We start from the raw sequence: 25,203 nt of genomic DNA on the forward strand, positions 1-25,203 counted from the left end.
CGTTTCTTTAATCGAATCACTGGCTCCATCTATTGTCGAATTTTCCAGTTTTTTAATTATTCTAAATTCTAATTTCTTTTGGTTGATTTTAATTTGGAAATTAAGGTTTTTCTTCACTGATTAGGTTGTTTGATTGGGAAGAGTAATTAACAGTTATTTAGATGAAGTAAATATAGTTAATTGTTGTCATCAAAAGGTGAAGAGCTTTTGGTTTGCCGCCGAAATTTTTGGCTCCAATTTGAAAGGAAAAAAAATCGTTTGTTTTGATTTGGTTTTCACTTTTTTCTTTTCCTTTTTAATTGTTTTTTCATCATTTCTTTTAATTAGTTGATTGTTTTTCTTTTCAATTGAATCTATCGTTGAATCTGTGGTGTGTTTATGATCCCTTGGAATAAGAGTTAATTGTGGAATCTCAAGAAATTGTAATCCATATTAATTTCTTGTGGTGTACTAATAGTAAGTAGGATTTCTGGTAATTTTGTTTTTCTTTCAATTTTTGGGCCTACAATTAATTATGGTGTTTTTTTGTTGTTGTTGTTTGTGTTTAATTGTTGTTTTGTTTTGATTGTTGGAATTTAGGTTTTATCTTAAATCGACTGCTAATCAGAATGGCCAGACCATCTCTTGGTTCAGCTGCAAGTGAAAGTTTACTTGATGTTTTAATCCGTGTCAATGCTAATCAAAGGATAAACCATGGAACCGATAATGGAATCAATTTACAATTAGATCAGATTGTTGATAAATTTGGACTTTATCTGATTGATTTTTCCACCAACAAATCTTGCGATATCAATAGTTACATTTACCGTCTCTGTGTTGAGGCTTGTAAAGTATCACAAGAAAATCCTAGACAAATACAAGCTTTAACTCAATCTAAAAGTAAACACTCATTGATCATATTTGATGGTCTTAATTGTTTCAATTACATTCAATTTAAAACTCTACTACCAGATGATAGTATCATGGATAATATATCAATAGTTCATGAGGCTGATCCTTTCAATTTATTAGGTAGGTATTGTTTTTAATTCCAAGAGATATAAATAACTTTCCAAATGATTTGATTTTCCAGTGGAAAAATGATTAATTCAGTTAATTGTTAATCTATACCAGTGAAATTATTCACTAGGTGTGAGTAAAGTGCAAATTGGGAGCAAATCAAGTCAATAATAGTTACTAATTATCTTCATTACCCCAAACAATTAACCTTTCCAAAGTAAAAAGATATTCATCAGTTAATTAAGTTAATCAAATTCTTTCTAATCATTTAATCATTTTCTTTTCTTTTCTTTTCTCTTGACAGTTACAATTTATCGCTATTTCTCAGAACAAGCAGCTCTTAATGTCCATCTTAAATTGGTCATAATCTATTGTGATGATGTTTACATAGCTGATTTAATGCAATTTCTAATTAGACGAAAATTAAGTCTCCATGTTATCCTGATTTCGTATAATGTTTCAAGTATTTATTCAAAAGGTTTTTACCATGGGGAAGTTCAGACAATTGAATTTCTGACAATCGATTCAACCAGTGAAAATATTTGTGTCAAGAAAACATTCAAAGGAAAAGTTAAAGCAGTAGCCAGTTTTAATAATCCAATTGTCCATCACAGGAAAACAATCAGTAATGTTAAACTAATTTAAAAGAACAAGAAAGAAGGAAACAAAATTAGAATCAACTAATTGTTTCATTCCAATATCATCATAACTCCCGCCAAAGAAAAAAAAAATGTTTCTAACATTCAACCCTCGAAGTTGTTTATTGTTGCTTGATTCAATTTAGACACTTGAAAGATACACAAACAATTTACCACTCATTTCTTAATTGTGGTAATCACTGTACCTCATCAATCTATCAGCACAATCAATTAATCTCCTGATTGACATTATCCACGTTGTATATTAACTCATCATTTCATCAACCTAAATACTATCAAAGCAGATCAGCTGATTGTATTTTGCTTTTTTCTTCAAGTTTAGACTAAGGACATTTCATCATCTTTTTTCATTCTAATTTTTGTAATCTTTGTTCATTTCCTTTTCTATCTAATCAATTCTTTATTCAGTGTGACCAATTAAGTCAATTTGTGGAGATCAATTATGTTACGAACTACATGTTGTTTAATTACTGGCGCTAATCGTGGTATTGGTCTGGAATTTGTTAGACAGATAATTAATCTTAATCCAAAGCCAATAAATGTTATTGCTACTTGTCGTAATCCCGATAAAGCCGAGGTAATTATGATAATTGTTCAATTTTCATTTCTAAATTTAGCCTTGATTTTTAATCCTGAAAATTTCCTTAAGATAATTTAATCTGATTGTTTTGTTTTGTTTTGTTATTTTGCTCTCTCTCTCTCCAGGAATTAAGGAAACTCAAATCATCTTCAACTAATCTTCATATTGTTCAACTTGATGTTAGAGATTTTCCCAATTACGATAAATTTTATTCTCAGGTCAACTCAATTGTCGGCTCAAATGGATTGGATTTATTGATCAACAATGCAGGAATTGCACAATTTAAAACTCTTAATCAAGTTACTCCCACTGATATGTTGGAAAGCTACGAGGTTAATACAGTCGCACCCTTGCTGCTCACGAAGACATTTTTACCTTTACTCAAATCATCAGGTAAAGATGAAGGATCGACCAAATTAATTGTCAACATGGGAACAACGGTAGCAAGTATCGAGCAAAACAATCAGGGCGGAATGTACCCTTACCGTGCAAGTAAAGTGGCCTTAAACATGATCTCCCGAAGTGTCGCAACCGACCTGGCCAAAGAGGGAATCCTTTGTGTCTCCATAAACCCAGGGTGGGTCAAGACGGACATGGGTGGGAAAAAGGCTCCAATGGCTGTTGACCAAAGTGTCACCAAAATGTTGAAAACTTTGTCACTCGTTGATAAAAATTCAAATGGTAAAATGATTAACTTTGATGGTAAAATAATTCCCTGGTAAACAAATTAAATCATTCATTCTTGATGATGATTATCATAACTATTTTGCCCTTCATCTGGAAATTAGTTAATTAGTGCGTATTAGTTTCATCGCTTACAATAAATCAACTTTGTTTTTTTTTCATTATTGTAAAATGATTACACTAATTGTTACAATTACAATGTTTCAATTTATGATTGGTAATCGTTTGCCTTTAATCTCTCTTTCTGATCTCTTGTAATTAAAATCGATTCTTACCTGAATTAACTTTTACAATTTCCATTTTAATTAAAGGAAAACTTCATCATAGGATTTTGCATAGATTAATTATTTATCTCGATTAGCGATACAATTAGTTAATCATTAATTACTCCCAATTGTTATCAGTACTTTTACTACTCACCATAATCAAGGATATAAAAAGAGAGTAAATTGTTAACAAATGAATGAATCAATTTTAATTCTGTTTTATAGTTGATTTAGTTGGTTAATTGTCATCAAAATGCTTGAAGTTTCAACTGTTCTTGTTACTGGTGCTAATCGAGGCCTTGGTTTTGAATTTGTCCGTCAATTGGCTTCAGCTGAGCCACGAATTGATCATATTATTGCCGCTTGTCGTAATCCAGAAGAGGCTGACGTAAGTTAATTGTAATTTGAATTTCCATTGAAAATTTAAGCTTATTTCCATTTTCATGTTTTCTTTGTCAACAGAATTTAAAGTCTCTCGTTGAAAAAAATGACAATGTTCACATTTTGAAACTCGATGTTGTTGATTATGATTCTCATGAAGCTTTTGTCACTGAAGTTGATAAGATTGTCGGTGATAAAGGTTTGATATTTTGATTAACAATGCTGGAATCATGATAATAACTGATGTTGATAAGGTGACACCGAAAGAATTCATGAAAAATTATGAAATCAATGCTGTGGGTCCATACATGTTAACCAGATCATTAGCACCTCTCATTAAAAAATCCCATCGAAAGTTAATCGTTGCCATTTCATCAGGAGCTGGAAGTATAACTCGGACTAATGCTCGTCTAGGAGGTTTTCCAGCTTACAAAGCAAGCAAGGTAATTATGATACAATCATTAATCCATGTAAAGAGTGAGCACTTAACAAGTTAAGGTGTTTGTTGTAGCTTAATCTTAACTAAAAATGAAAATAAGGTTGACAAAAATGCACAGATTAAGCTACATTAGCTTCCATTTTTTGACACATGAGATGAACAATTGACTGTGAAAACGTCAAGAATCAATTGTGATTAGCAACAAGTAAACTTATCATTTGATATTTGATGTTTCCCATTTGTTAGGCTGCAATGAACATGTTAACCAGAACCTATGGAGATCACCTTAAGGCCGACGGAGTTACAAGTATAATCTTCTGTCCTGGTTGGTGTAAAACTGACCTTGGTGGACCCAATGCCATGTATGAACCCGATTTCAGCGTTTCCAATATGATTAAAAACATTTCCACTCTAACACCAGAATCAGATGGAACTTTCATCAACTTTGAGGGTAAACCGATGCCCTTTTAACTGTCGGATAAAGTTGGATGAGTAGACGACAGTATTAATCTAATAAAAAAATTTCCGTTTTGGATCGGCAAAAGTGACTACATAAATTAGAGATTGAAAATAAGAGAATAGCCTCTTATTCAAACTCAAACTTAAACTTCAATTTTTTATTGTTTCAAATTCATAAAATCAACATCAAAGGAAACAACGATGTGAAAGTGAACATTAGTGATACAGCCTACTGAAATTAATTCGTGGCAATAAGATAATTATAGTAAATCGTGTATCGAAAATTGGTCCATTATTGAGCCCTCAAGTTCTTGTTGATGTTTAGATAATTTGTCTGAGGAGCTGTACCATCAGAGTACGTACAGCGAACTGCGAATCGAACATTCGGAAACGGTTTTACATCTTTGACCAACACACTGAAAATAACCTTGTTCTCGGACTCAGGTCGAGAACTATGGATAACAGAATCTACAGAAGGATAGAAAGATACATGTTAATTCAAGATTAAAAATACAGTCGGAGAAAATGAGTTCGACGGTTGTTTTATATCATTCGCTCAGGCAAAAATGATTTATCAATCAAATCAAAGTTAAATTTGAATCTCTTGATTATCATTGATCAGTTGTTGTTATCGCTCTTTCTGAGCAAATAATTTTAAAATACCGTCAAACTCATTTTCAAGTTATTAATTATTGAATGATTTCACTGCAAATTACTTACAATCGAAAGCTGAGCTCCAGTATAATTTACCATTGACTTCGCGTTGACTTTGCAGTGACAAACTACACTCTTCTATTTGTTTTGGTCCAGTTTCTGTAGCGTTTAAATTGAGTAAAACGAAATCTTCCCGATCTTCAACATAATGATAATTTAGCACGATTGAACTATCGGCTTTATCATCAACAGGCTTAGCAGCTAAAATAGAAGCACATTGACCGTTGTTGACGATCAACACCATGAGAAGAGAGAAGGTAACAAGATGAGTAAAATTCATTTTACTTTGATTGTTGTTGAGTTGATTAACTTAATACGAATGATGAATTCAAGATGAATCAATTCCATTAGCTCTTGTATGCTTTTATATAATCAGTCTGAGTCATTTTTACCCATTCGTTGAAATCATCAAGTACCGATAATCTTTCATTAATTGAAGCTTCTTGTTATTGTTTCAATTATCTTGCCTCCTACTCTAACATCGTAATTAGTACAATTTAAGATATTATTTTAGTCCCATTAGATTGCTAACCAGATCTGTAACTGTAGAAATGCATCCAGATAACGATTCCAAAGCTTTGCTACTGTTTAATGAACGTTTTCTTTACTATTGAAGGAATCGTTGAGAGCATTTTGAAGACGATGAATAATATTAATCGTTAGATGACTTAAGGAAGATTAATCGGTTATAAGGTCAATTTTTGATCGGAAAATAGACAGAAAATGCTTCATTGACATTTATAGCTATTTAGAGCGATATTTATTTGGTTATTGGATTGAATAACCATGAGAATTAATGGAGATTTAAAACTTTCTGGATCAGAATTTCTGATCAATATTGAATTTTTGGTAAAACGATACGAGTGTTTGTCAGCTCGACATTTTCACTTAAAGCTAATTTTTTTTTTCGACTTAAAGTTCAGCTACATATTGCAATGGACTTAATTGTTATATTGATTGTGGTTTTTTAAATTAGGTTAGGTTAGGTCTTGACTATTAAGGGTCATTATGGTCAAAGGATGGCCCGGAGGGCCTGAGACAATCAAACCGAACTGCAAGACGAAAAAAAAAATTAGCTGAAAATTGAATATGTTGAGCTGAAAAACACTCTTATCGTCTTACCCAATATTGTTCCAAAGAAAATTAAACGAAAATTACTGGAATAGATTTTCGAAACAATTAAAACTTTAAATGAAATTAAAAAAAAAATTTCGAAAATGAGAAAAGTATCAGATCCAAATATCGGATTAGATTCTCTTGGATCCGATCAACAGATGTTCTTTGCATGTGGTTAGTTACTTCTTGTGGTTGATTGTTTTTAATTAGTTGGTTTAATTGTTAATCGGTTACTGATAAATTAATCATGGGTAAAAAAGGTGACCAAGAGAAGAAAGTTAGAAGAATAACTTTTCTCAATGGACAATCGGATAAAGTTGTTTCTGGTTTAAAACCTTCAGATGGAAAAGAAATGATCAATTTTTTTTCCAATCTAATTGTTAATCATCCTGAACTTACTTGTATTGCTAAAAGGTTTGTATGGATAAAAATTTTATTCTATTAGTTGTTATTGATAATTTTCATTCTCTTTTTACAGTGTAAAGAAAAAGGAAAAAGGAAAAGCCAAAGAAAAAGAGCAGGAAGAAAAATCTAAAGAAAAAGAAATTGAAATTGAAATTGAAGAACCAATTTTTACTATTGGTGAGGATAAAGAATCGACTGATCGAGTTAATTTGCCTATTCCTAAGCCTAGAAATCCACTTAGAGATGAAATTGTTTTCGGTTTAACTGAGATAATCAAGAAAATTCAAAAAAAACAGTTAATCGGTGTTGTTGCTTGTGATCCATTGACGGTTCATATTCAAGCGACATTATATGATCTTTGTAAAGAGTTTAATGTTCCCTTTCTATTATCCAAGAATCTTAATCAAATTGGTGATATTTTGAAAATGTCTAAATTATCCTGTTATGCTTTCACCGAGAAAGTAAAAGAATCAACCTCTTTGTGCCATTCGTTGTTTAAAATATTCCTCCAACAACCAGGATTATCTTTTAGTGATAAAAGTGAATTAAATCCGTGTTTACATTCAAACACTGAAGATATGGAAATAGTTGATACTTATAAGCCAGAATTTGTGTTTGACTTTCCACCAGAAGATAATTTTTATATTCCAAGAGAGGAAATTGATTTACCAACATCAACAACAAATCTCGATGAAAGTGAAAAGAAAATGGATGATTTTATCAACATAGACCATCAAGTTAACCATTTTCCTCCTCGATTTTATTTCCGTGACATTCAATTAATCCTTCCTTGGACTGGAGATGTTGAAATGAGCGAAAAGAAATTACAGAAAATTGGAAAATCTTTGTTCACAGTTAAATCATCATTAACAAAAGATGAATATCAATTAGATGAAGAGATTCCCTTCTGTGAACCAAAGACAACAGTCTTACCATCATCTGGTCGAAAAAAAGAGAAGAGAAAAAAGTTCAAAAAAATCAAACAAGCTCCAAGAAAAAAGAAATCTAATAAATAAATTTGAAAATTTATTCTCTAAACAATTGATTTTATTTTCGAAAAAAAAATTATTCCAAAATCTATTTGAATATCGCGCTTTTCTTTTGAAGAGAAAACATCTCGTTACCATAGTTACTCTTTACTATCGATGAGAAAGAAAATTTTTAAATTTCATTTCCAATTGTTCGTCTAAATTGTTCCGTTAATTGTGAAGCTTTTCAATATTGATTGTTAACTATTTCGAGGTTAAATGATTTCCAACAACAGGTAAGTCATTTGGTCTTTACTTGGTTTCATTTTAATTCTTCTTTTTCTAATAATTTCTCTTAGATTTATATTGTGATTCAATCAACTCATTTTCTTGGTACCGCTTTTTTTGTTTTTGTTTTCATCGGTGGTTAAGGTTAATTTAATCGCTTTGATTATTTTGTTGTCATCTCTTGGTTTACATTTTATTTGAGTGCAAAAGGATTTTGGATAGAGGTTACTCCGGTTAAGCTTTTTACTGAGGTGTGATGGAAGGCTCAGTTAGAAGGAAAATTTTATTCTCATCTATTTGTGCTATTTGTCATGAAAATGGTTTCGCTTATGCTGAAAGACCTGCAGTTGAAACTTTACTGGAAATGTTGCAATCACTTATTTGTGAAATTGGACGAACAAGCCGCCAATACTGTGAACATGGTGGACGAACCGAGCCCAATGTTGCCGATATTGATATAGCACTTGTTTGCCTTGGTATTAGGTCAGACGGTATTCCTGATTATGCTAAAAGATCAGAACGGATTGTGTTACCACCGCCAGGGAAAGCACCTAGTCAACCAATGCCTAAAATATTACAAGCGGGTGATAAGAAACCACTGCCACCTTATATTCCAGATTATTTTCCATCATTTCCAGGTAATCATCGTTTCTTGGAAAGTTGTTGAGAAAAAATTCCGATTGTGCTCATAATTTTTACGCGGGAAATCATTTTTACTCTCAGCTATTTTTATCGGTTTGGCTTTAAGCTAATTGAATTGGTCATTCACAGGTTAAATTACTAATGTATCTCTTTTTCTCTGCCTTATATTCAACAGATGCTCATGCTTATATTAGGACGCCAACATATAAACAACCGGTGACTGAGTATGAAGCAATTAGAGAGAAATCGGCTACTCAAAAGCGAGATGTTGAAAGAGCGTTAACTAGATTTATGGCTAAAACCGGAGAAAATGCAGTATCTCATTCACTTTTTCCCGATGAACAATTATCTAATCTTTATCCATTAATTGAACCTAAATTAAAATCAAACGTTTATCTAGAAGCTCTTTTACCAAAAGATCAGATATTTGAGGATGAAGATGAAGACACAACGGAAGATAAAGAATCACCAAGAAAATCGTCTCTTAACAAACCATCAACTTCTGGTGAAGCTCAAGGAGGTGAAACGGAAGCTAATTCAGCAAATGCTACAAGTGAAAATCCTCCACAAGAAGCAGAAGTTCTTGACAATCCATATTTAAGAGAACCCAAGTTGTACAATGCTTCGTCTTCTTGACCAAACTAAATCAACTTGAAACATTTGAGAAAATGTGTTTTTTTCTTCTATTTCTCTTCATGCCTTAATAACTGAACCATTTTGTAAAATTTACGGTTACACAATTCTTAAGATCACCTTATAAAGAACTAAATGAGTCCATTTCTACACAATTAAAATCCTCTGATAGTTGTGACCAGTCAAATTTTTGATTCCATAACTTGAATTAAATCATTCGTTGCATAAATTCGTGTTTGAATGGAGATAATCAATATTTTGTTAATGAAATTGATTCATATTTACATGAATCTTGTCGTGAGAGATTCAATAGTCGTTGATTTGTTTAGCTCTCTAGTAATAGAGTTGTTAACAATATAAATCCCAACTATTCAATTCGATTTAATCTAATTTAACGATTGGAGCTTTTGACTTTTCTTTGGTACTTTTAGTTAATTGGGCTACTTTTCGAGGTTCTTTCACTTTTGTTTCAGGACAAATCATCTCTGTCCAAGATACTGGAACCATTAAAATACCTGAAAATTGGAGTTAAACCACAGAAATTAGTTTGAATTGTTAGTATAAGAGTTAATTAGTGATTAACATTTGAAAGTATTACCATTTTCACTTGCAGTAACAACACCAAACTCATTAGAAGCTGTTGTCAAGAGATAACCAAAATCGGAAAGACCAATAATTTTACATATAATTAAATCTCCAGGTCGAAAACAGGAATACAAATCGACATTATCTTTATCTGTTTCACGAACATCCTCTTTTCTAATAATCGCTTTGAAGGGTCTTTTCAACATAACATCAGCTATACATTGAATTAAACATTTACATTGAGTTGAAGTGACTTTATCTATTTGACATGTAACAATATCACCAGTCAAAGGGACTTTCCGAGTGATACCACCACAAGAAACAACTTCAACAATATTCTACACCAAAATGAGAAAAGACAAGAAAAGAAGGAAAAACAAAATCGAAAATAAACAAAAAATGAAACAATTAAAAAGGAAAAAAAACAAAACAAAAGAAAATAAAAGAAAAGAAAAATTAACAAACCATTTCTTCATTTTGGTTAACATTAACTTTACCAGCAAGAGCAGCATAAATATAAGATCCTTTGATAAACGTTCCTCTACCACCTAGATTTTTCTCATCGGCGACACTCAATCGATCACCTTGATAGAAAATAAAGAAGAAACAACAATCAATTTAAAAATAAAAAGCAAAAGAATTAAACCAAATTAACTAACCTGGAACACAAAACATTTTAGAAAAAAATTGTTTTCTTTTCTCAAATGGAAAACCAGACATGAGAATCACGTGATTCTATCGATACATCGATTGTTGTTCCAATCAAATTAACGGCGAAAATTCAAAAACTGTTTACATTTTAATTTCTCTTTTTTTTGTCAACTTTTCTTTCTTTTCTTATTTATTTTTAATTGTTTTTTAATTTTCTCTCATTTAAATAATGACTGATTCGTATGATTCAATTGTGTCCGATGCTGCAGAATTTTGTTCCAAGCTGGAAAATGTCAGGGAAAATCTTCTTCCACCAAAGTTTCTCAGCAAGAGCAAGAATACAATGCAACATGAAATTGAACAAAGTGAGTAAACAATTTAATTTGATTTAGAATTTTTTTTTCTTCTCATTTCAATCAACAATTAATGTATTTTGCGATTTGTGATTAATTTACTCTAGTTTTCTCTTTGTTTCTGTCTCTTGTGATTTCTTTGTTTGGTTTTCTAAATGGTAGAGATGAGAGATGAAGTTAAAACTCTTAAATCATTACGAGATGAATGTACAAAATTGGAGAAAGAGATTAAAGTTAAACAGGACAGTGTCTCACAATATAGTAAATCTTATGAACAATTAGAGAATCGGATTGTTCGATCAACGGAAAAATATGAGGAGAAGGTTAAACAAGAGCAGGCGAGAAAAGCTCTCATCTCATCTGTTTTTAATTTCCTTGGAAATGTTGGTCTTGATTTTCAAGTGATTAACTTGGAAAATGAATCACCCGATTCTTATATTGGAACTTATAAAGTTAGTTTATCACAAGTCGATCCTGTTGATCCTGATAAGTTTTACAGTATTACCTTTAAATCCAGTTTGGTTGAAATTAATAGTAAGTATATTGATTATTATGCAAAAATTTCAAAGTGTTTAATTGGTTTTGGTTCATTTTTTCTCATACAATTTTCTTATATAGTTTTGGAAACTGATTTCAAAGATCTGGAAGAGGAATTTAAAAAAATCGAAGAGTTTATCAACAGTAATCTTAAATCGGGACAAATTAACTTGATCGGTTTTCTGGTTAGAGTTCGTAAACTAATAATCAATCGGCTTCAATCATAATTTCCAATATTTTCCACGACTCAAAATGTTTCATCTTTGTAACTTTTCTTCCGGTTTAATGCTGAGCTGGGAGATAATTTTTTCTTTTAAAGTGATAAAGTTGTCTATATATATATGAATATCCCTTCAGAGGCGATTATTCAACTTTTCAGTGTTTCAATATAGTAAAATGTAAAAAAATATAAGAGAAAATAAAAAAATTCTCCCTCTCGATTACTCTGTATCTGATTCCTCTTTGTAATTTGGTTGAGATAACCAAATTATTGGTGAAGGTGATCGGTCATTCTGAGTATCTGGGAATAAAGAATCGGCTACCGGTGCTTTTTGCTGTGCTTTTGGTCTGGACTCCGATTCCAAGTCGTCATCGTCAATTATTGTCGAAGAATCGACTTCAGGAAATCGATTTGTCTTGTTTATAGTTGGTCGTCCTTTTCTTTTATTTGGAGTAGCTTTAGTACCGGCAGAATCTCTGGTAGTAGATGTTGGCCTTTTACGACCTTTTCCTCGGCTGGTTGATTGAGTGGGTCTATTAAAATCGGCTCTCCTCAAGAGATCCAATTCGTCTTTCAGTTGATCGATTTTCCTTCTGAGATCTCTCCCTTCGGCATCATAAAATTCCCGTGTTTGCATCAATTTCTGGGTCGACTTTTCCGTTCCACTTCCATCTCTTCTTTGGCTTTTTCAATCCTCTCCAAGAATCTTTCTTTTAAAGCTTTTTTATGATTTTCATGGTCATTCTTACAGTCCGATAACCTTTTCCTCAACTGGTCAATGGCGTAATTTTGATCGTCAATATATTTCTGGGCTTCTTTCAGGTTAAACGAAAGTTTTTGGATTGTACTTTGATGTGTTTCCACTGATTTAGATCTATCATCAATCGATGATTTAGTCGTAGCTAATTGTTTGTTCAGGCTCTCCACTTGTTTATTTAAATCATCAATGACGTTCTTTTGTCCAGAAATTATTTTTTCGTTTGCTAAGAAAGTAGCTTCATGAGATAGATTTTCTTTCTTAACCTCTTCGGTATATTGAATTTTCGCTTTAACAATTTCATCTTTCACCTTATTCAAACACTTATAAAGTCGATTTTCCTTTAAGAAAAAAAAAGAGAATAGAACAAACATAAACTTAAATTAGAAGAACTTATGTAAAAAAAGACAAATTAAACGACAAGAGAAAAAGACACCAACACAATCAATGTGACGACACAATCAAGTAAATCAACCAAATGAAAGTGAATCCACTTACCGATTTAAGATTCAATATGGTGGCAATCAACTGTTTACCCGAAGGTTGATTAACAGTTTCACTAGAATTATTCACCATGATGATGGAGATTATTTAGTTAATCGACTAGAATTAACTGTTGCAACTAAACAAGAGACAATCAACAATTGATTCACTTTTCTTTCTCACTACAACTATTCAAATGATCGTTCCAATCTTCTCGTTACCAAATTCTCATATCAAGCAATCAATTCTCTTAATTAACAATAATTTGCCCGAATAAAAATTAAAAGAGACACAAAGTAATCAAAACAAAAGATGAAGACCAAATGAGGAACAAAACAAAAGTGACCGATCTTTTTCTCTGTCGCACTAACAGTTGGAACGAAGAAAGAGTTTAGAATAGAATTTTTTTCTCTTTCTTTTTGTTCGCTTGGAAACTCTAACCTTTTCCTCTTTGCAATTATAAGCTTCCAATTTAATTTAATTAGAATCAAATGATTACATTTAATTTTTTGTTCTTTTTTGAATCAATTCTACTAATTAAGTTCTCTGCTGGACTGATTAACAATTAATCTTCAAATGGGATTAAAAGAGGTAAGTGAAAATCTTTCATTTTGATCATCTTATTGTTTGTTTCTGTTTCAACATTTTATTGTTAAAATTGTGACTACAGAAAGTGACTGGTCTTTCAATTAAATTATCGCAATTAAATCAAAGGTTAAGTGAAAATCTAATCTAATTGTAAGTACAATTGAGTGCTATAAGATTTGGAGAATCACTAATCAGTAATTAACTAATTGTTACAAAATATTCATGTAAATGTGTTAAACATTTCATGTTAAAATGAATTTGGTTATATTTTTGAATGAATAATTAAAAATTCATTTTTTCTCTCATTTGGATCAGTTAAATTTTCCATAATTAACTAATGATTATTAGAAGAAAAAAGCTTTACCATCTAAGAGAATTGAATGAACCGGGGTTTCTTTAGAAAAGTGCAAACTCGGTTCATGTTGAAAGTTATTCTCTCAACAAGTTGTCATGTAAACTTGTTTTCTTTTTTTAAAACTGATCTTTGATTCTTGTTGATTTTCTATGTGATTAGAATTGATTGTCTAAGTTATTCATTAGTAGATTAATTGTTTGCCTTTTCATTTGAGTGAAACAAAATTCTTATTCTATTTTATTTCTCCTCTTCTCTGTTTGGTTTCTATCAAAATGATCAACACAGGGTAAGTATTATTTTTGTTTTTCTATTCCTATTTCCTTCAAGGTAATTGTTTAATTTGATTTTTGGGATTTTTCTAATCACTGTTTCACCTTTTTCTTCTTGTTACAGTAAATTAGCTGGTCGTACAGCTTTTATCACTGGTGCCAGTAGAGGTATTGGTAAAGCTATTGCTCTTAAATTGGCCAAAGATGGTTGTAATGTAGCGATTGCTGCTAAAACGGTTGATCCCCATCCTAAATTACCAGGAACCATTTATACTGCTGCTAAAGAAGGTAATTTGTTTATTCTGTCAATGCAATCATGTTCCCTTTTTATTCAGTTTTAATATGGTTTGTTTCTTATTTCTCCTTTCTCACATTTTACATTGAACAGTTGAGGAAGCTGGTGGTAAATGTTTACCTCTTCAAGTTGACATTAGATATGAGGATCAAGTCAAAGATGCCATTGAAAAGACTGTTGCTAAGTTTGGTGGACTTGATATTCTCATCAACAATGCCAGTGCAATCAATTTAACCCCAACAGAAGTGACCGATATGAAAAGATATGATCTAATGCATTCTATTAATACTCGGGGTACCTTTGTTACCTCTAAAACGGCTATTCCACATCTAAAGAAATCCAATCATGCTCACATCTTGAATTTGAGTCCACCTTTGGTAATGAATTCACGATGGTTCAAACCTCATGTTGCATATACTATGGCCAAGTATGGAATGTCAATGTGTGTCCTAGGAATGTCGGAAGAATTTCGAGACGATAAGATTGCCGTTAACGCTTTGTGGCCTAGAACTGCTATTTGGACAGCGGCTATGAATGTGATTACCGAAGGACCTGAAGTGAAAAAAATTTGCAGAAAACCGGATATTCTTGCTGATGCTGCTTATGGTATTTTAACCAAATCACCTGAACAATTTACAGGTCAATTTGTTGTTGATGAAACTTTCCTTAAACAAGAAGGTGTCACCAATTTTGATCAATACGCTGAGGTTCCCGGTGAAAAGTTAATGTTGGACTTTTTCTTACCCGATGAATATTATGAGGGTGAAGATATTCCTGAAAATTTTGGTGATCAGGCTAAACCATCAGCCACCAGTGGAGTCTTTAAGGTGGATAAGGTTTTCAATGGGATTAAAAATTTACTTGATGACAATTTAAAGAGTCAAATTAATGCTCTTCTATTTTTCCAAATATCTGGTAAAAATTGGATCGTTGATGCTCATGAGAGTAGACCAATTGTCGTCAATCAAAATGATAATCCTTCAGGAAATCCCGATGTTACCCTTATCACCGATGAAGATACTTTCTACAAAATGGCCAAAGGTGATATCAAGGCAACAAACGCTTTTATGGCCGGTAAACTAAAGATCAAGGGAAACATTTCGGTAGCCATGAAACTAGAGAAATTGTTTGTCCAAATCAAAGCAAAACTTTGATTATTCTCTAAACGTTATATTCATCTTCCTAATCAATCCAATTATTATCAATTATTAATGTGAACACAGATGAAAATTGTAACCTTAACAAAAATTATTTTATAAACATTTTTTCAACAATTATAATACATTTTGTACTAAAAAGTTTAATTGCTTTCCAAAAGCAGTTAAACACAAAACATAAAGGATTCTATTGTAAAATATTAGGGAAAATTGTTGTAAAAGGAAACAATTAACTGGAATATTTTTGTCTTTTATCAATAACTTTGATTGTGATTCCAATTCGTTTGTGATTAAGTTAAAATGCCAAAGACACCAAATTTTAAGGATTACAAATCAAAGGAAGAGAAAAGTATTTCCAAGAGTAACGAATCATCTGAAGGCGAACGAAATGTTAACGAACTTCGAAACAGAGAAGATCTTCTTTGGGTTGAAAATGATTCACCCAAAGTGACCCGTCGATCGAAATTAAAAGCAGGTAATCGCCGAAGGACAACACTAGTGAACCGAAATGTTCCTGACGAATTGGCCGATATAATAGGAAAAGGCCAATGGGTCGAAGCTCCGACACCCGAGCAGATAAACCAAATTCAATCAACAACACCCGCTGCTCTTAAATACATGATTGATTTGGTTTCGTCTTTAAGTTCAGCCAAATCAACTCCACCTTCATCACCTTCCGGCTCCCCGAACTCAACAACTGATTCAACTCGAAGTAGTCCAAGTCCCGAAGTTGTCGAACAGAGAATATCCGACACTCGAAGATTATTTCTCGAGCCAGTATTAGCCGAAATGGAGGAACATCAATTAAAATTTGCTCTAATTATCCTTCTTTTCATAATCATTCTAATCCATTTGGCTGTTAGTTTACTCAACAACAACAACGACGATTAATTCAAATAATCCTAATCCTAAACTGAGATTTAAACATTTTCTAAACACCATTGTTAACCAATTATAATCTTATTGATTTTTGGTTTCATTCACAATTTAATGCAACCAACTAATTGCCAAGCACAATTGTTATCATGATTAGATTATCTTTATGGTTTTTCCATTAAAAAAGTTCTGATTCATTTAACAAAAGTTCTGAGCAATTGATCAGAGTCTAAGGTGAAATCTAATTATTAGATTTCAAAGAGATAAACTACTAATTGTTTAACATTCGATCATAACAGTTAAATGATTGAATAACAATTAACTTAATTATGACCATTGAATTTTCCTCATCGTCGATCAATAAATTGGCAAATGATCAAGAGGAAAAATTAATCTCCAATTTTCTTATGCTTTTTGTTTACAAAAAGACCAAATCGACCGCTTTGATTAAAGTGATCTTTTTCTTGGCGATTCTCCGACAAGGAGATTCGCTCTATCGTTATGCTAATTACTATCTGACCAGCGGCAATTTAGATTCAAACGTTATCCTCGTTTTGGCCTCATTGGAACATATTTACTCGTTTATTTGTATACTCGTCGTGTGCAAATGGGATTTGATTGTTGAGTTCGTCGAAATTTGGTCGAAAACTGATCTACAAGATGATTCGGAGACTCGAAATTATATTAATCGAAAAGACGAAAATTTGAATCGTGTTCATCTTATTCTGTACTTCGAGTGCAAGTATAACCGCTTTACTTAATTTCGATTTCAATCGATTTACTTATATTTCCAGTATCAAGATGTTTTATGTTTTTGTGGACAATTTAATCCAATTGATGTTGATCAGTATGATTATCGACTTTCTAAGTTTACTTTCGATTCATATTCAAGCAGTTTTTATTGCAGTCGATCGTAAATTGGGACAATTACCTAACGAAGTTGGTGCTCTGTGAAAAGCTCAGATCAATTCGACGATTACATTATTATGGCCGAGAATTGACTCGACTTGTTGACCTTTTCATATTTTATCTCATCATCGGAATCTATTGTATCATCGTACCGGTCATTTTGCTTGGACTTTACCGATTAATTTATGAGTCTGATACGATACTTGATCGGTTCACATCGTTAGGTGTCTTGGTCATCGGTATTTCGGCAACAGTTATCGTTACTTTTAGCGCTGTTGAGATAAACAATTTGGCCTCAAAGTGTTTCGATAAAGTTTACGAGCTTTCGTTTGTCAATGGATGCCCAGGCTACTACAAAGAGGTAAATTGACAATCACCAATCAAGTCAAAATCGTAAGACCAGAAAATCAGAGATTCAGTTAATCAAATAAAGATAAACTAAACTGAACTTTGATTGGTAACAATTAAGTTACTCTGTTGAAAGTTTATTATCAGATTCGACAATCGTTTAATCATTTGTTTACTTACAATTAGGTCTCACTGATGATGTACCGTATGGGTCGATATGATATTGGAATAAGTTTCGCTAATCTCTTCATCATTTCTTCATCATTTGTCACTTCACTTGCGACACTTTGTGTTACCTTTATATTGGCATTTCCGTCAACATTCAAAACTCAATAATGATTAAAAGATTATCAACAATTAGTTGATTCTCAGTGTATTCTCAAGTACCTAAACAAAGAGGCAATTACATTAAAACACAATTAAAGAAGAAAATTAAAATCAAATTATCACCATTCAAGAAATTAAAGTATTGACTTAATCCTTAATTGATCAATACATTAATCGTAAACTTAATCGTTACACTAATAGCTGATTGTTAATTTTTTGTTTTGATTAAATTGAAATTGACATCAATTTGATTTCAAGTTAATTGCTGGAAATTTAATATCACCAAATAATCACTTAGTAAACCTTATCAGAAATTGATAGAAAGCAAATATCTTGTTCATGGGCCTCGAACTTCAATCTCAGAACTTTTCGAGTTTCATTTTCTCATTGATATTTAATATTGGAACTTGATGATTTACCTTTAATTGTTTATGATTAGAAGTTCTAAAAAGAAATGACCAAAGAAATTTATTTAGATCAATTTTGTCTCAGAATGAGATCAAAATCTGAATTTGTTTATCTTCTTCTTCGGTAAAAAGACAAAGATGACCATCGTGATTAAGGTACTTGTATTGTGTTCGACAATTTTATTCGGTGGCTACGAAATTTATGCAAATTACCTGAGCTACCAGAGAAGTGGCGATCTTAATATTTATATTATAAGGCTATTTACGACCTTGTTACAAACTTTGTCCAATTTTTACATCGTCTTTGGCTGTGAATGGAAACTTATTATTCAATTTAACGAAACTTGGTCCAAAACGGGCTTGAATGATAATCTGGAAACTCGAAATTTTATCAATAGAAAAGTGAGTAAAGCTCGAATCATAATTGTCACTTACATCGTTTTCAGCTTAATTTTAGCTCCATTTGTCCAGGCCGATCTCAACGAAAACGATTGTAATAAAATTTACCAAAGTTCGTGCATCTTCCGGACTAAGCCCATTTTGAAATTTTCTCCGTCTTAATCATCTCATGTTTACTCAATTTGGTCTTCGATTTCGCCTTAAAATTGATCTTTCACGTTCAAGCGATTTTCGTTCGTGTCAACTCAATGATTGATAATCTTATCATCGAACCTGGACCTTTAGATGAGAAGATTAAATCAATTCGAAAGTTACACTGCCATGGAATTGAATTAACTCAAACTGTCGACCATTTTATCCGTTATTTTATCATCGTTACTTATTGTACTCTAATACCGATAACCTTATTAGCCTTTACCGATTAATCTATCTGAGTGTAACGATCGTCGAAATATTTGTCGCCTTATATATTTTGATTATCAGCATCACGGGTACACTAATGACCACCGTTAGTGCTATCACAATAAACAATTTGGCCTCAAAGTGTTTCGATAAAGTTTATAAAATTTCAATCGTCGAAGGACTTTCCCGATACTACGAAGAGGTAAATCATTCGTCAGCGACTTTATAGAAATAAAATTGTTCTAATAAAACATTTAGAGTTCTTGAAGATGCTAAATCATTTTCGATCAGATCATCTAATTTTTTTTTCTCTTGTACATTGAGATTAATTGATAAATCACTTGAGAAATTAAAATAGATTAATTTAATTACTTATCTCAAGTGGATTTTGATTTTACTGTCAATCAATACAATAGATTAAAGTTCATTCTTGATAATGAATCCAGAGTAAATTAATCATCATGATTAAGCTTAATTAATAAGAAAAGAAAGAAAGAAAATTTTAAACACGAAAACAAGATTAACATGCTGATGGAAGTTAATTGTTCCCAAAATAATTAACTTTCCTGGTAAGCAATTAATGGGAAAAGAGCCATTTTTAAAGGTTATCATAAACAAAGATAATAATAATTGTAACAATTAACTATTGTTTCTCTCTTCCTATTATTAATAATTAGGTCTCATTGATGATATATCGAATGGGTCGATATGATATTGGAATAACTTTCGCTAATCTCTTCATAATCTCCTCATCATTTGTCACTTCGCTTGCGACTCTTTGTGTTACCTTTATATTGGCATTTCCTTCATTAACTTTCCCATCCAGATAATAAAGTAACAATCAGAGATAATTTTTTTTTTCTTTGATAATAAATTAATAGCTAAATAATGTATATCAAATCAGCTTATGTTAGTATTAAAATCCAATCAAGAATCAAGAGTTGTTGATTGACAATTTGTTCTCGGTGTAATAATAATATTCAGGACATTTATAGATTAACACTTAAGCCATTAGAAACTAATACATATAAGATAAATAAACAAGTTTCTATCGCTTATTACCTGGCATCTTAAATATCAATGGATATAAAATGTTATCAAAAAGAGCAGAAAAAAGGAAATCATAACGATATAATTAAAACTATGAGAGGAGATTGAAAAAACTATTAATATAATAATATAATATTTTGATACGAGAGAGGAGGAGTTGGATAAGAGAGATCAGATCAAATTCAACAAGGAGAGAGAGAGAGAGAGAGAGAGAGAGAGAGAGAGAGAGAGAGAAATGAATCAATGTATTGTAACAATTAATGAATTTACCTTCGATGTTGCAAATGGAGGAGAGTTAATTGAGAGATAAGGATAAAGACAAAGTGAGAGAGTGAGAGCATTTACATGTAGATGTTAAAGGTGGAGTAATTGTTGAGAGAGAATGAGAGTGAGATATGTTATTATTATGGAGTAGTAATGAGTGAGGGAGAAATAAAGACCAGAAAAAAATGATAGAGGGAGAAATGTAAGAGACTATGAAAAGGGAGAGTGAGAATGAAGATAATGAAGAGAGAGAGAGAGAGAGTCAATCAAACCTGGAAAAATGTCTGATGATGTGCTGACAATGTTTTTTATTCATCATCACCAATTATAATTAATGTGTAAATACAATTACAATTAAGTTTCTAGAATTGATTTCCTTTGTTTTTCCTTCTTCAAAGTAATAAACATCCAGTTTTTATCAGCAATTAGTTAACTGTTATTGCGTCTTCTTCCAATGTATCAATTTTTGTTTTCATTTTGATTAATGTGGTTCGTTAAATGATTAAAACGATAATTGATTTATAGTTGCTAATCATAACAAGTCACCACTGTACCATCATTATTGCCGAGAATAGAATTTCAATTAGAAGAGAATCACATTAATCGAAAATGGACCAAGAAATAGCTGGACCTTCGTCGTCATCATTACCTCCCTTTTCCTCACTTTGTTCATCCAGTGTCGAGAGTTTACTTAATGCTCTTTTCCCTGATGATGAAACACTCAAAGATCACCTTAATTACCCGGAAACGCTGCCAACTAATGAAGGTGGTGATCATAATATGGATGATCGATATGATTTCAATCAATTTTTGGATACGAACGTTGGATTTCATGAGCAGCCAACACAATTTTCACCTCCATTTTATAACAATCAAGGTTATGATGCTTATCCATCAAATTCAATGATCGATACCTTAGATCAACTTTTGGCCTCAACTTTTGTCGCCAGTTCACCAACCACATCTTCGTCTCCTTGTTTCTCTTCTTATACTTCCTCAATAGCCAATTCACCGGTTTCATATTCACCATCAACATCACGACCTTCATCATATCAACCTGAGAGTAATTTTCCACAGATTCAACCAGCTTATTCTCAATCTAACGATAATCAGGCCAATTTTTCAGCTCCTACGAGTACAGAATTTAGACCAGCAATCAAAGTGAATACACCTCATTCGAAAACCAATGAACCTTGGAAAGCGAGTGTTGCAAAGAAAATTCTAGAAGCTTATTATTCACCATTAAGTCTTAAATCAGAATTCTTGGCTACTCAAATAGCTTTAGATGAATTCCAATCGTTGGCAATTAAAGAGGCGGTGGCCGCTTTCCATGACGTCGCTCTGTGTACCACAAGTATCGGGCCTGATGTTTGTACCGCTAAATTTGTCAATACCTGTTCCAAAGTCCGGGCCTACAGGAGGTTACACATTGAAGATAAGGTTACCCTGTTAACCAATGTCTTTTTTGATACAATCGCCATGAAGAGTATCATCACCTACGATCATCTAACCGATAGTTGGAACGTGAGTGTTAACATTTATTTTCATTTCTATTTTCCTTTGTAACTCTTAGGCCAATTAGTTAACAAGTTCTGATATGAAGAGAAGTGGAAAGATAAATATCACTAATTATAGTCATTAATTAGACCGAGAGAGATTAAAATGTTTACTTTACCTTTTGTTTCTTGACAATATTTAAGGCCTCAGGTAAAAAAGTTGATAGGAGGGAAATTTACCGATTGGATCCAATTCTACATGATAATATTGTCAATATTATCCAAACGTATCCTGACCGATGGAGAAATGACCTTACAGCGGCAGCGATAATTTATTTAATCGTCATTTTTAATCCTGATTTGCCAAATTTAAAATTCAGCGACTCTATTAGGTGAGTAAAATATAAACAAGGAACAAAATTGTTGTTGTTGTTGTGAGAATTGATAGTTAATAGCAATTAAAGGGATTTAATTAGGTTTACAAAGCGTAAGAAGTGGTAAAACCAAAGAGTAATCAGTAAACTAAATTGTTAACAATTAGTAACATTGTATTAACTTTAACTCTTAAAAGTAAAGGAAAATGTATAAACACAATTCAACCAAAGAGTATCTTTTACCTTTAAAAAAAAGGTTTAATTGTTTAACTCAAATTGAAGGTGAAGAAAGTGAATATAATTAATATTGATCACGAAGAGCAATTTAAAATAAAACACAATTGACTAATTGTAAGAAAAGAAAAGTTGATTAATGAGTAAAAAACACTTACAGGTAAACGTATCCATCCAAAAAGCTTAGACTGAGACAACAAATACACGATTGAAGTTTAAGTGAACCATTTAATTGATCTGATTAGAAAATTTAATTTAATTGTTTAGACAAAATAGAAAATAATCAATAAAACTAATTCATTTCAAACAATTACCAAAGAGATTAATCTGCCCCTTGTGGGATAATCGAGACTCTAAGGCGATCAGTTTTGTTTTGCTTTCGTTGTGGTTGCTGTTTGGTTAACTAAATTGATTCAGTTTTCTTTTACCTTAAAGTTTGTTGATTAATTTACTTTTCTCTCTCTCTCTTTTTGTTCTTTTAGATGTGAACAATATGGTTACATTTATCTTTAAAAGATACCTGGAAGTTGCCTGTGAATCGCCTTGTGATGCTTCCGATTATCTTTACCGTTTGATGTAAAATTGAAGAGATCCAATCGTTAAGGAAACAAATGATTGCCCTTCTTGATTCCGTTCACATTGGACTTGCCTTGCCGATAAAAAATCTAATCATCACCATGGTTAAATGATACAAACGTAAGTTGCAAACAATTAAATCTCACCTTTGATGTTTGACCTGTTTAGGTTCGGTGGCAGTTTAACTGTTCTACTTAAGGTGTCAATCGTTTTTTTCTATTACTTCTCTTATAGATCTTCATGTTATTTTTTTTTCTCTTTGTCTATTTATAGGATTATTACGTTATTACATTTTTCTCACGTATTTTTTGGCCTTTGATCGCTTTTGAATTGTGGTACTTGGGCGATTTTGTCTGTCTATCTGTCTCTCTCTTTTCTACAGTCAAGATGGTTGAATCCATGGAAAACAAAACAGGACAAATTATATGATCGATTCAAACAGAGATCTTTATTCCAGGTTAAATGGTGACACAATCAACTTTCTCTCTTTCTCCGACCCGAAGTCAAAGTGATCTTTTCTTTCTTCTATCCATTGCACCTCTAAATAGACTCTAATTATACTTAGTAAATTTCACCTGTATTAAAGCTGATTGATTGGAATGATGTTCATATTGTCACCAAACTTTTCCCTCTGATTATCAACAAACTCTCAAACTGCTAGAACGATTAATTGTAATAAGCTGATCTCCTTTGGATAAGTGACAATCTAATCACTTACCGTATGTCTGGAACAACTTTAAACAATCTAAATTGCGACTGTTAATTATGTGTATTTTACTCCTCTCTGGTTTACCATGTTTACTTCTTGTCAATCAAACAAAGAAACAATTAAAACAATTACAATTTCATCAACATCAGAGTGTCACATTATCTTAAATTGTGTTCTTATTATTGTCAATAGTAGACCTACGATTGAATTTTGCTTCTCAATCTCAATGGAGATTATCACAATTAATATTTCCATGTGAGTTTACTGGGTGGAGATTAATTGATTTCCAATGAATTTCTATTCATTATATTGATAATCAATTAATTATGAACCAAGAATTGACATCAATTAGATTTGATTGCCTTCCAAATATCAAAAATGTATTCTAACAATACAAAAGACAATACATTTAATTTGAATTATTCTGGTTCATTAAATTGGTTGAAAAGTTAATCGCCCTGATATTAGAAACTAATTAATCCACTTTTAATTGTCTCAAATCTCAATAACAATTAAATATTTATACATAAAATGTCAAATCAATTGATCATTTCATATATTTTTTAGCTTCTCTTTTTTTTGAGTGATTTTTAAATAATCAGATATAATCAAATCATGATAACTCAAATCAATCAATTGTCTCACTGAAATTGTACAAAAGCTAAATAGATGAAAATCAAATGATTAATAAACACAATAGAAAAGGTTTTTAATTGTTCTCACTAAAAAACTGTCACAATAATAAATAAACAACAATCATCACAAAACTAATTTGAATGTTAATGGTGGAAAATCAGATTAATACATGTCAATCTGTCTCTGAAGAGCTTCAATCATCAGGAAATTTATACACAAATAAATAATTAACCTTAATTGTTGAAAATCAATCAGAATTAAAAATTAGGTGGAGAAAAAGTCTCATATCAATAACTCATTAGCGCTTAGCAACAAGACAAAGAGCTTAGGCCTAACTCAATGATTTGCATTTACAGAAAACCATCAATCACAATTAAACAATCGAGAGAGAGAGAAAGAAAGCAACACATTAATCAAATATCAGCTAATTAATGAAGACAATTAATTACAATTGAAAGAAGAGATGAAAATTCAATCTACTCACCCAATTAATTGAACAAAAACACAATGAGAATGATGAATATCCATTGACTTGTTGTCGTTTCTTTCACTTGTTGTCACTTGTTATTTGTAAAGGAACAAAATTGAAAAGATTTTTAGATTAATTATTGATTGGAAAGTAATTCAAACAATTAACAATTAAATACGAAATAATTGATTAGTCAAATAAGAATAAATTTATTCGTTCATCCAAATCAATCAGCTTCCATTAG

The 25,203-nt window shown here is 31.7% G+C and overlaps 9 protein-coding genes, 1 long non-coding RNA gene and 2 pseudogenes across 14 annotated transcripts; 8 read left to right on the top strand and 4 right to left on the bottom strand.

Moving 5' to 3' along the window:
• The first annotated feature begins 116 nt into the window (after positions 1-116).
• Positions 117-3,251, top strand: LOC128389791 (C-factor-like). 3 transcript variants are annotated; one of them, XM_053349421.1, is made up of 5 exons: positions 132-456; positions 580-1,011; positions 1,304-1,624; positions 2,067-2,235; positions 2,364-3,251. In XM_053349421.1, the coding sequence occupies exons 4-5, from the start codon at positions 2,101-2,103 to the stop codon at positions 2,958-2,960; spliced, it is 732 nt and encodes a 243-aa protein (XP_053205396.1). In that variant the 5' UTR covers positions 132-456; positions 580-1,011; positions 1,304-1,624; positions 2,067-2,100; the 3' UTR covers positions 2,961-3,251. The 3 variants fall into 3 exon arrangements, with proteins under 3 accessions (XP_053205394.1, XP_053205396.1, XP_053205395.1); XM_053349420.1 differs by having other exon boundaries at positions 134-456; positions 1,304-2,235; XM_053349419.1 differs by lacking the exons at positions 2,067-2,235; positions 2,364-3,251 and having other exon boundaries at positions 117-456; positions 1,304-1,889.
• Positions 3,252-3,386: 135 nt separating this feature from the next.
• On the top strand, positions 3,387-4,615 carry LOC128389794 (C-factor-like; annotated as a pseudogene).
• Positions 4,605-5,530, bottom strand: LOC128389795 (uncharacterized). The gene is made up of 2 exons (XM_053349423.1): positions 5,188-5,530; positions 4,605-4,935 (listed from the first exon to the last, which is right to left on the bottom strand). The coding sequence occupies exons 1-2, from the start codon at positions 5,459-5,461 to the stop codon at positions 4,760-4,762; spliced, it is 450 nt and encodes a 149-aa protein (XP_053205398.1). The 5' UTR covers positions 5,462-5,530; the 3' UTR covers positions 4,605-4,759.
• A 922-nt stretch (positions 5,531-6,452) lies between these two features.
• LOC128389825 (uncharacterized) lies at positions 6,453-7,743 on the top strand. Its single transcript, XM_053349459.1, has 2 exons — positions 6,453-6,711; positions 6,776-7,743. The coding sequence occupies exons 1-2, from the start codon at positions 6,545-6,547 to the stop codon at positions 7,716-7,718; spliced, it is 1,110 nt and encodes a 369-aa protein (XP_053205434.1). The 5' UTR covers positions 6,453-6,544; the 3' UTR covers positions 7,719-7,743.
• A 93-nt stretch (positions 7,744-7,836) lies between these two features.
• On the top strand, positions 7,837-9,420 carry LOC128389826 (transcription initiation factor TFIID subunit 8-like). Of its 2 annotated transcripts, none has more exons than XM_053349460.1 (3): positions 7,837-7,966; positions 8,030-8,596; positions 8,776-9,420. In XM_053349460.1, the coding sequence occupies exons 2-3, from the start codon at positions 8,215-8,217 to the stop codon at positions 9,234-9,236; spliced, it is 843 nt and encodes a 280-aa protein (XP_053205435.1). In that variant the 5' UTR covers positions 7,837-7,966; positions 8,030-8,214; the 3' UTR covers positions 9,237-9,420. The 2 variants fall into 2 exon arrangements, with proteins under 2 accessions (XP_053205435.1, XP_053205436.1); XM_053349461.1 differs by having other exon boundaries at positions 7,857-7,966; positions 8,103-8,596.
• Positions 9,421-9,563: 143 nt separating this feature from the next.
• LOC128389798 (exosome complex component CSL4-like) lies at positions 9,564-10,606 on the bottom strand. Its single transcript, XM_053349427.1, has 4 exons — positions 10,478-10,606; positions 10,284-10,402; positions 9,832-10,156; positions 9,564-9,748 (listed from the first exon to the last, which is right to left on the bottom strand). The coding sequence occupies exons 1-4, from the start codon at positions 10,536-10,538 to the stop codon at positions 9,615-9,617; spliced, it is 639 nt and encodes a 212-aa protein (XP_053205402.1). The 5' UTR covers positions 10,539-10,606; the 3' UTR covers positions 9,564-9,614.
• LOC128389797 (uncharacterized) lies at positions 10,586-11,802 on the top strand. Its single transcript, XM_053349426.1, has 3 exons — positions 10,586-10,834; positions 10,985-11,356; positions 11,441-11,802. The coding sequence occupies exons 1-3, from the start codon at positions 10,699-10,701 to the stop codon at positions 11,584-11,586; spliced, it is 654 nt and encodes a 217-aa protein (XP_053205401.1). The 5' UTR covers positions 10,586-10,698; the 3' UTR covers positions 11,587-11,802.
• On the bottom strand, positions 11,436-13,201 carry LOC128389799 (uncharacterized). Its single transcript, XM_053349428.1, has 2 exons — positions 12,835-13,201; positions 11,436-12,677 (listed from the first exon to the last, which is right to left on the bottom strand). The coding sequence occupies exons 1-2, from the start codon at positions 12,910-12,912 to the stop codon at positions 12,216-12,218; spliced, it is 540 nt and encodes a 179-aa protein (XP_053205403.1). The 5' UTR covers positions 12,913-13,201; the 3' UTR covers positions 11,436-12,215.
• A 657-nt stretch (positions 13,202-13,858) lies between these two features.
• On the top strand, positions 13,859-15,606 carry LOC128389796 (hydroxysteroid dehydrogenase-like protein 2). The gene is made up of 3 exons (XM_053349424.1): positions 13,859-14,048; positions 14,156-14,319; positions 14,420-15,606. Exons 1-3 carry the CDS (start codon positions 14,035-14,037, stop codon positions 15,478-15,480), a joined length of 1,239 nt encoding a protein of 412 aa, XP_053205399.1. The 5' UTR covers positions 13,859-14,034; the 3' UTR covers positions 15,481-15,606.
• Positions 15,607-16,688: 1,082 nt separating this feature from the next.
• Positions 16,689-18,214, top strand: LOC128389963 (uncharacterized). The gene is made up of 3 exons (XM_053349622.1): positions 16,689-17,072; positions 17,255-17,629; positions 17,803-18,214. Exons 1-3 carry the CDS (start codon positions 16,689-16,691, stop codon positions 17,950-17,952), a joined length of 909 nt encoding a protein of 302 aa, XP_053205597.1. The 3' UTR covers positions 17,953-18,214.
• A 2,669-nt stretch (positions 18,215-20,883) lies between these two features.
• On the top strand, positions 20,884-23,993 carry LOC128389802 (nuclear hormone receptor family member nhr-8-like; annotated as a pseudogene).
• LOC128389805 (uncharacterized) lies at positions 21,920-25,127 on the bottom strand. Of its 2 annotated transcripts, none has more exons than XR_008325506.1 (4): positions 24,975-25,127; positions 22,728-22,806; positions 22,141-22,346; positions 21,920-22,057 (listed from the first exon to the last, which is right to left on the bottom strand). It is a non-coding gene; the product is annotated as an uncharacterized LOC128389805 (long non-coding RNA). The 2 variants fall into 2 exon arrangements; XR_008325507.1 differs by lacking the exon at positions 24,975-25,127 and adding an exon at positions 22,998-23,070.
• Between the last annotated feature and the right edge of the window lie 76 nt (positions 25,128-25,203).

Source organism: Panonychus citri, unplaced genomic scaffold (genome assembly GCF_014898815.1).
Source record: "Panonychus citri isolate SS breed McGregor unplaced genomic scaffold, ASM1489881v1 Contig00111, whole genome shotgun sequence".
Lineage (NCBI taxonomy): Eukaryota > Metazoa > Arthropoda > Arachnida > Trombidiformes > Tetranychidae > Panonychus > Panonychus citri.

Excerpts from the sequence above, each read along its gene's own strand:
- LOC128389797 (XM_053349426.1), top strand. The coding sequence starts at position 10,699 with ATGACTGATTCGTATGATTCAATTGTGTCCGATGCTGCAGAATTTTGT. Across the intron at positions 10,835-10,984 it reads GCAACATGAAATTGAACAAA|AGATGAGAGATGAAGTTAAA; the intron begins GTGAGTAAACAA and ends TCTAAATGGTAG. Across the intron at positions 11,357-11,440 it reads CAGTTTGGTTGAAATTAATA|TTTTGGAAACTGATTTCAAA; the intron begins GTAAGTATATTG and ends TTTCTTATATAG.
- LOC128389795 (XM_053349423.1), bottom strand. The coding sequence starts at position 5,461 with ATGAATTTTACTCATCTTGTTACCTTCTCTCTTCTCATGGTGTTGATC. Across the intron at positions 4,936-5,187 it reads CTGGAGCTCAGCTTTCGATT|ATTCTGTTATCCATAGTTCT; the intron begins GTAAGTAATTTG and ends ATCCTTCTGTAG.
- LOC128389798 (XM_053349427.1), bottom strand. The coding sequence starts at position 10,538 with ATGTCTGGTTTTCCATTTGAGAAAAGAAAACAATTTTTTTCTAAAATG. Across the intron at positions 10,157-10,283 it reads TTAACCAAAATGAAGAAATG|AATATTGTTGAAGTTGTTTC; the intron begins GTTTGTTAATTT and ends ATTTTGGTGTAG. Across the intron at positions 9,749-9,831 it reads TGTTACTGCAAGTGAAAATG|GTATTTTAATGGTTCCAGTA; the intron begins GTAATACTTTCA and ends TCCAATTTTCAG.
- LOC128389825 (XM_053349459.1), top strand. The coding sequence starts at position 6,545 with ATGGGTAAAAAAGGTGACCAAGAGAAGAAAGTTAGAAGAATAACTTTT. Across the intron at positions 6,712-6,775 it reads CTTACTTGTATTGCTAAAAG|TGTAAAGAAAAAGGAAAAAG; the intron begins GTTTGTATGGAT and ends CTCTTTTTACAG.
- LOC128389791 (XM_053349419.1), top strand. The coding sequence starts at position 609 with ATGGCCAGACCATCTCTTGGTTCAGCTGCAAGTGAAAGTTTACTTGAT. Across the intron at positions 1,012-1,303 it reads TGATCCTTTCAATTTATTAG|TTACAATTTATCGCTATTTC; the intron begins GTAGGTATTGTT and ends TTCTCTTGACAG.
- LOC128389799 (XM_053349428.1), bottom strand. The coding sequence starts at position 12,912 with ATGGTGAATAATTCTAGTGAAACTGTTAATCAACCTTCGGGTAAACAG. Across the intron at positions 12,678-12,834 it reads CCATATTGAATCTTAAATCG|GAAAATCGACTTTATAAGTG; the intron begins GTAAGTGGATTC and ends TTTTTCTTAAAG.
- LOC128389963 (XM_053349622.1), top strand. The coding sequence starts at position 16,689 with ATGACCATTGAATTTTCCTCATCGTCGATCAATAAATTGGCAAATGAT. Across the intron at positions 17,073-17,254 it reads AAGACGAAAATTTGAATCGT|TTTTTATTGCAGTCGATCGT; the intron begins GTTCATCTTATT and ends ATATTCAAGCAG. Across the intron at positions 17,630-17,802 it reads GCCCAGGCTACTACAAAGAG|GTCTCACTGATGATGTACCG; the intron begins GTAAATTGACAA and ends ACTTACAATTAG.
- LOC128389796 (XM_053349424.1), top strand. Across the intron at positions 14,320-14,419 it reads TTATACTGCTGCTAAAGAAG|TTGAGGAAGCTGGTGGTAAA; the intron begins GTAATTTGTTTA and ends TACATTGAACAG.
- LOC128389826 (XM_053349460.1), top strand. The coding sequence starts at position 8,215 with ATGGAAGGCTCAGTTAGAAGGAAAATTTTATTCTCATCTATTTGTGCT. Across the intron at positions 8,597-8,775 it reads TTATTTTCCATCATTTCCAG|ATGCTCATGCTTATATTAGG; the intron begins GTAATCATCGTT and ends TATATTCAACAG.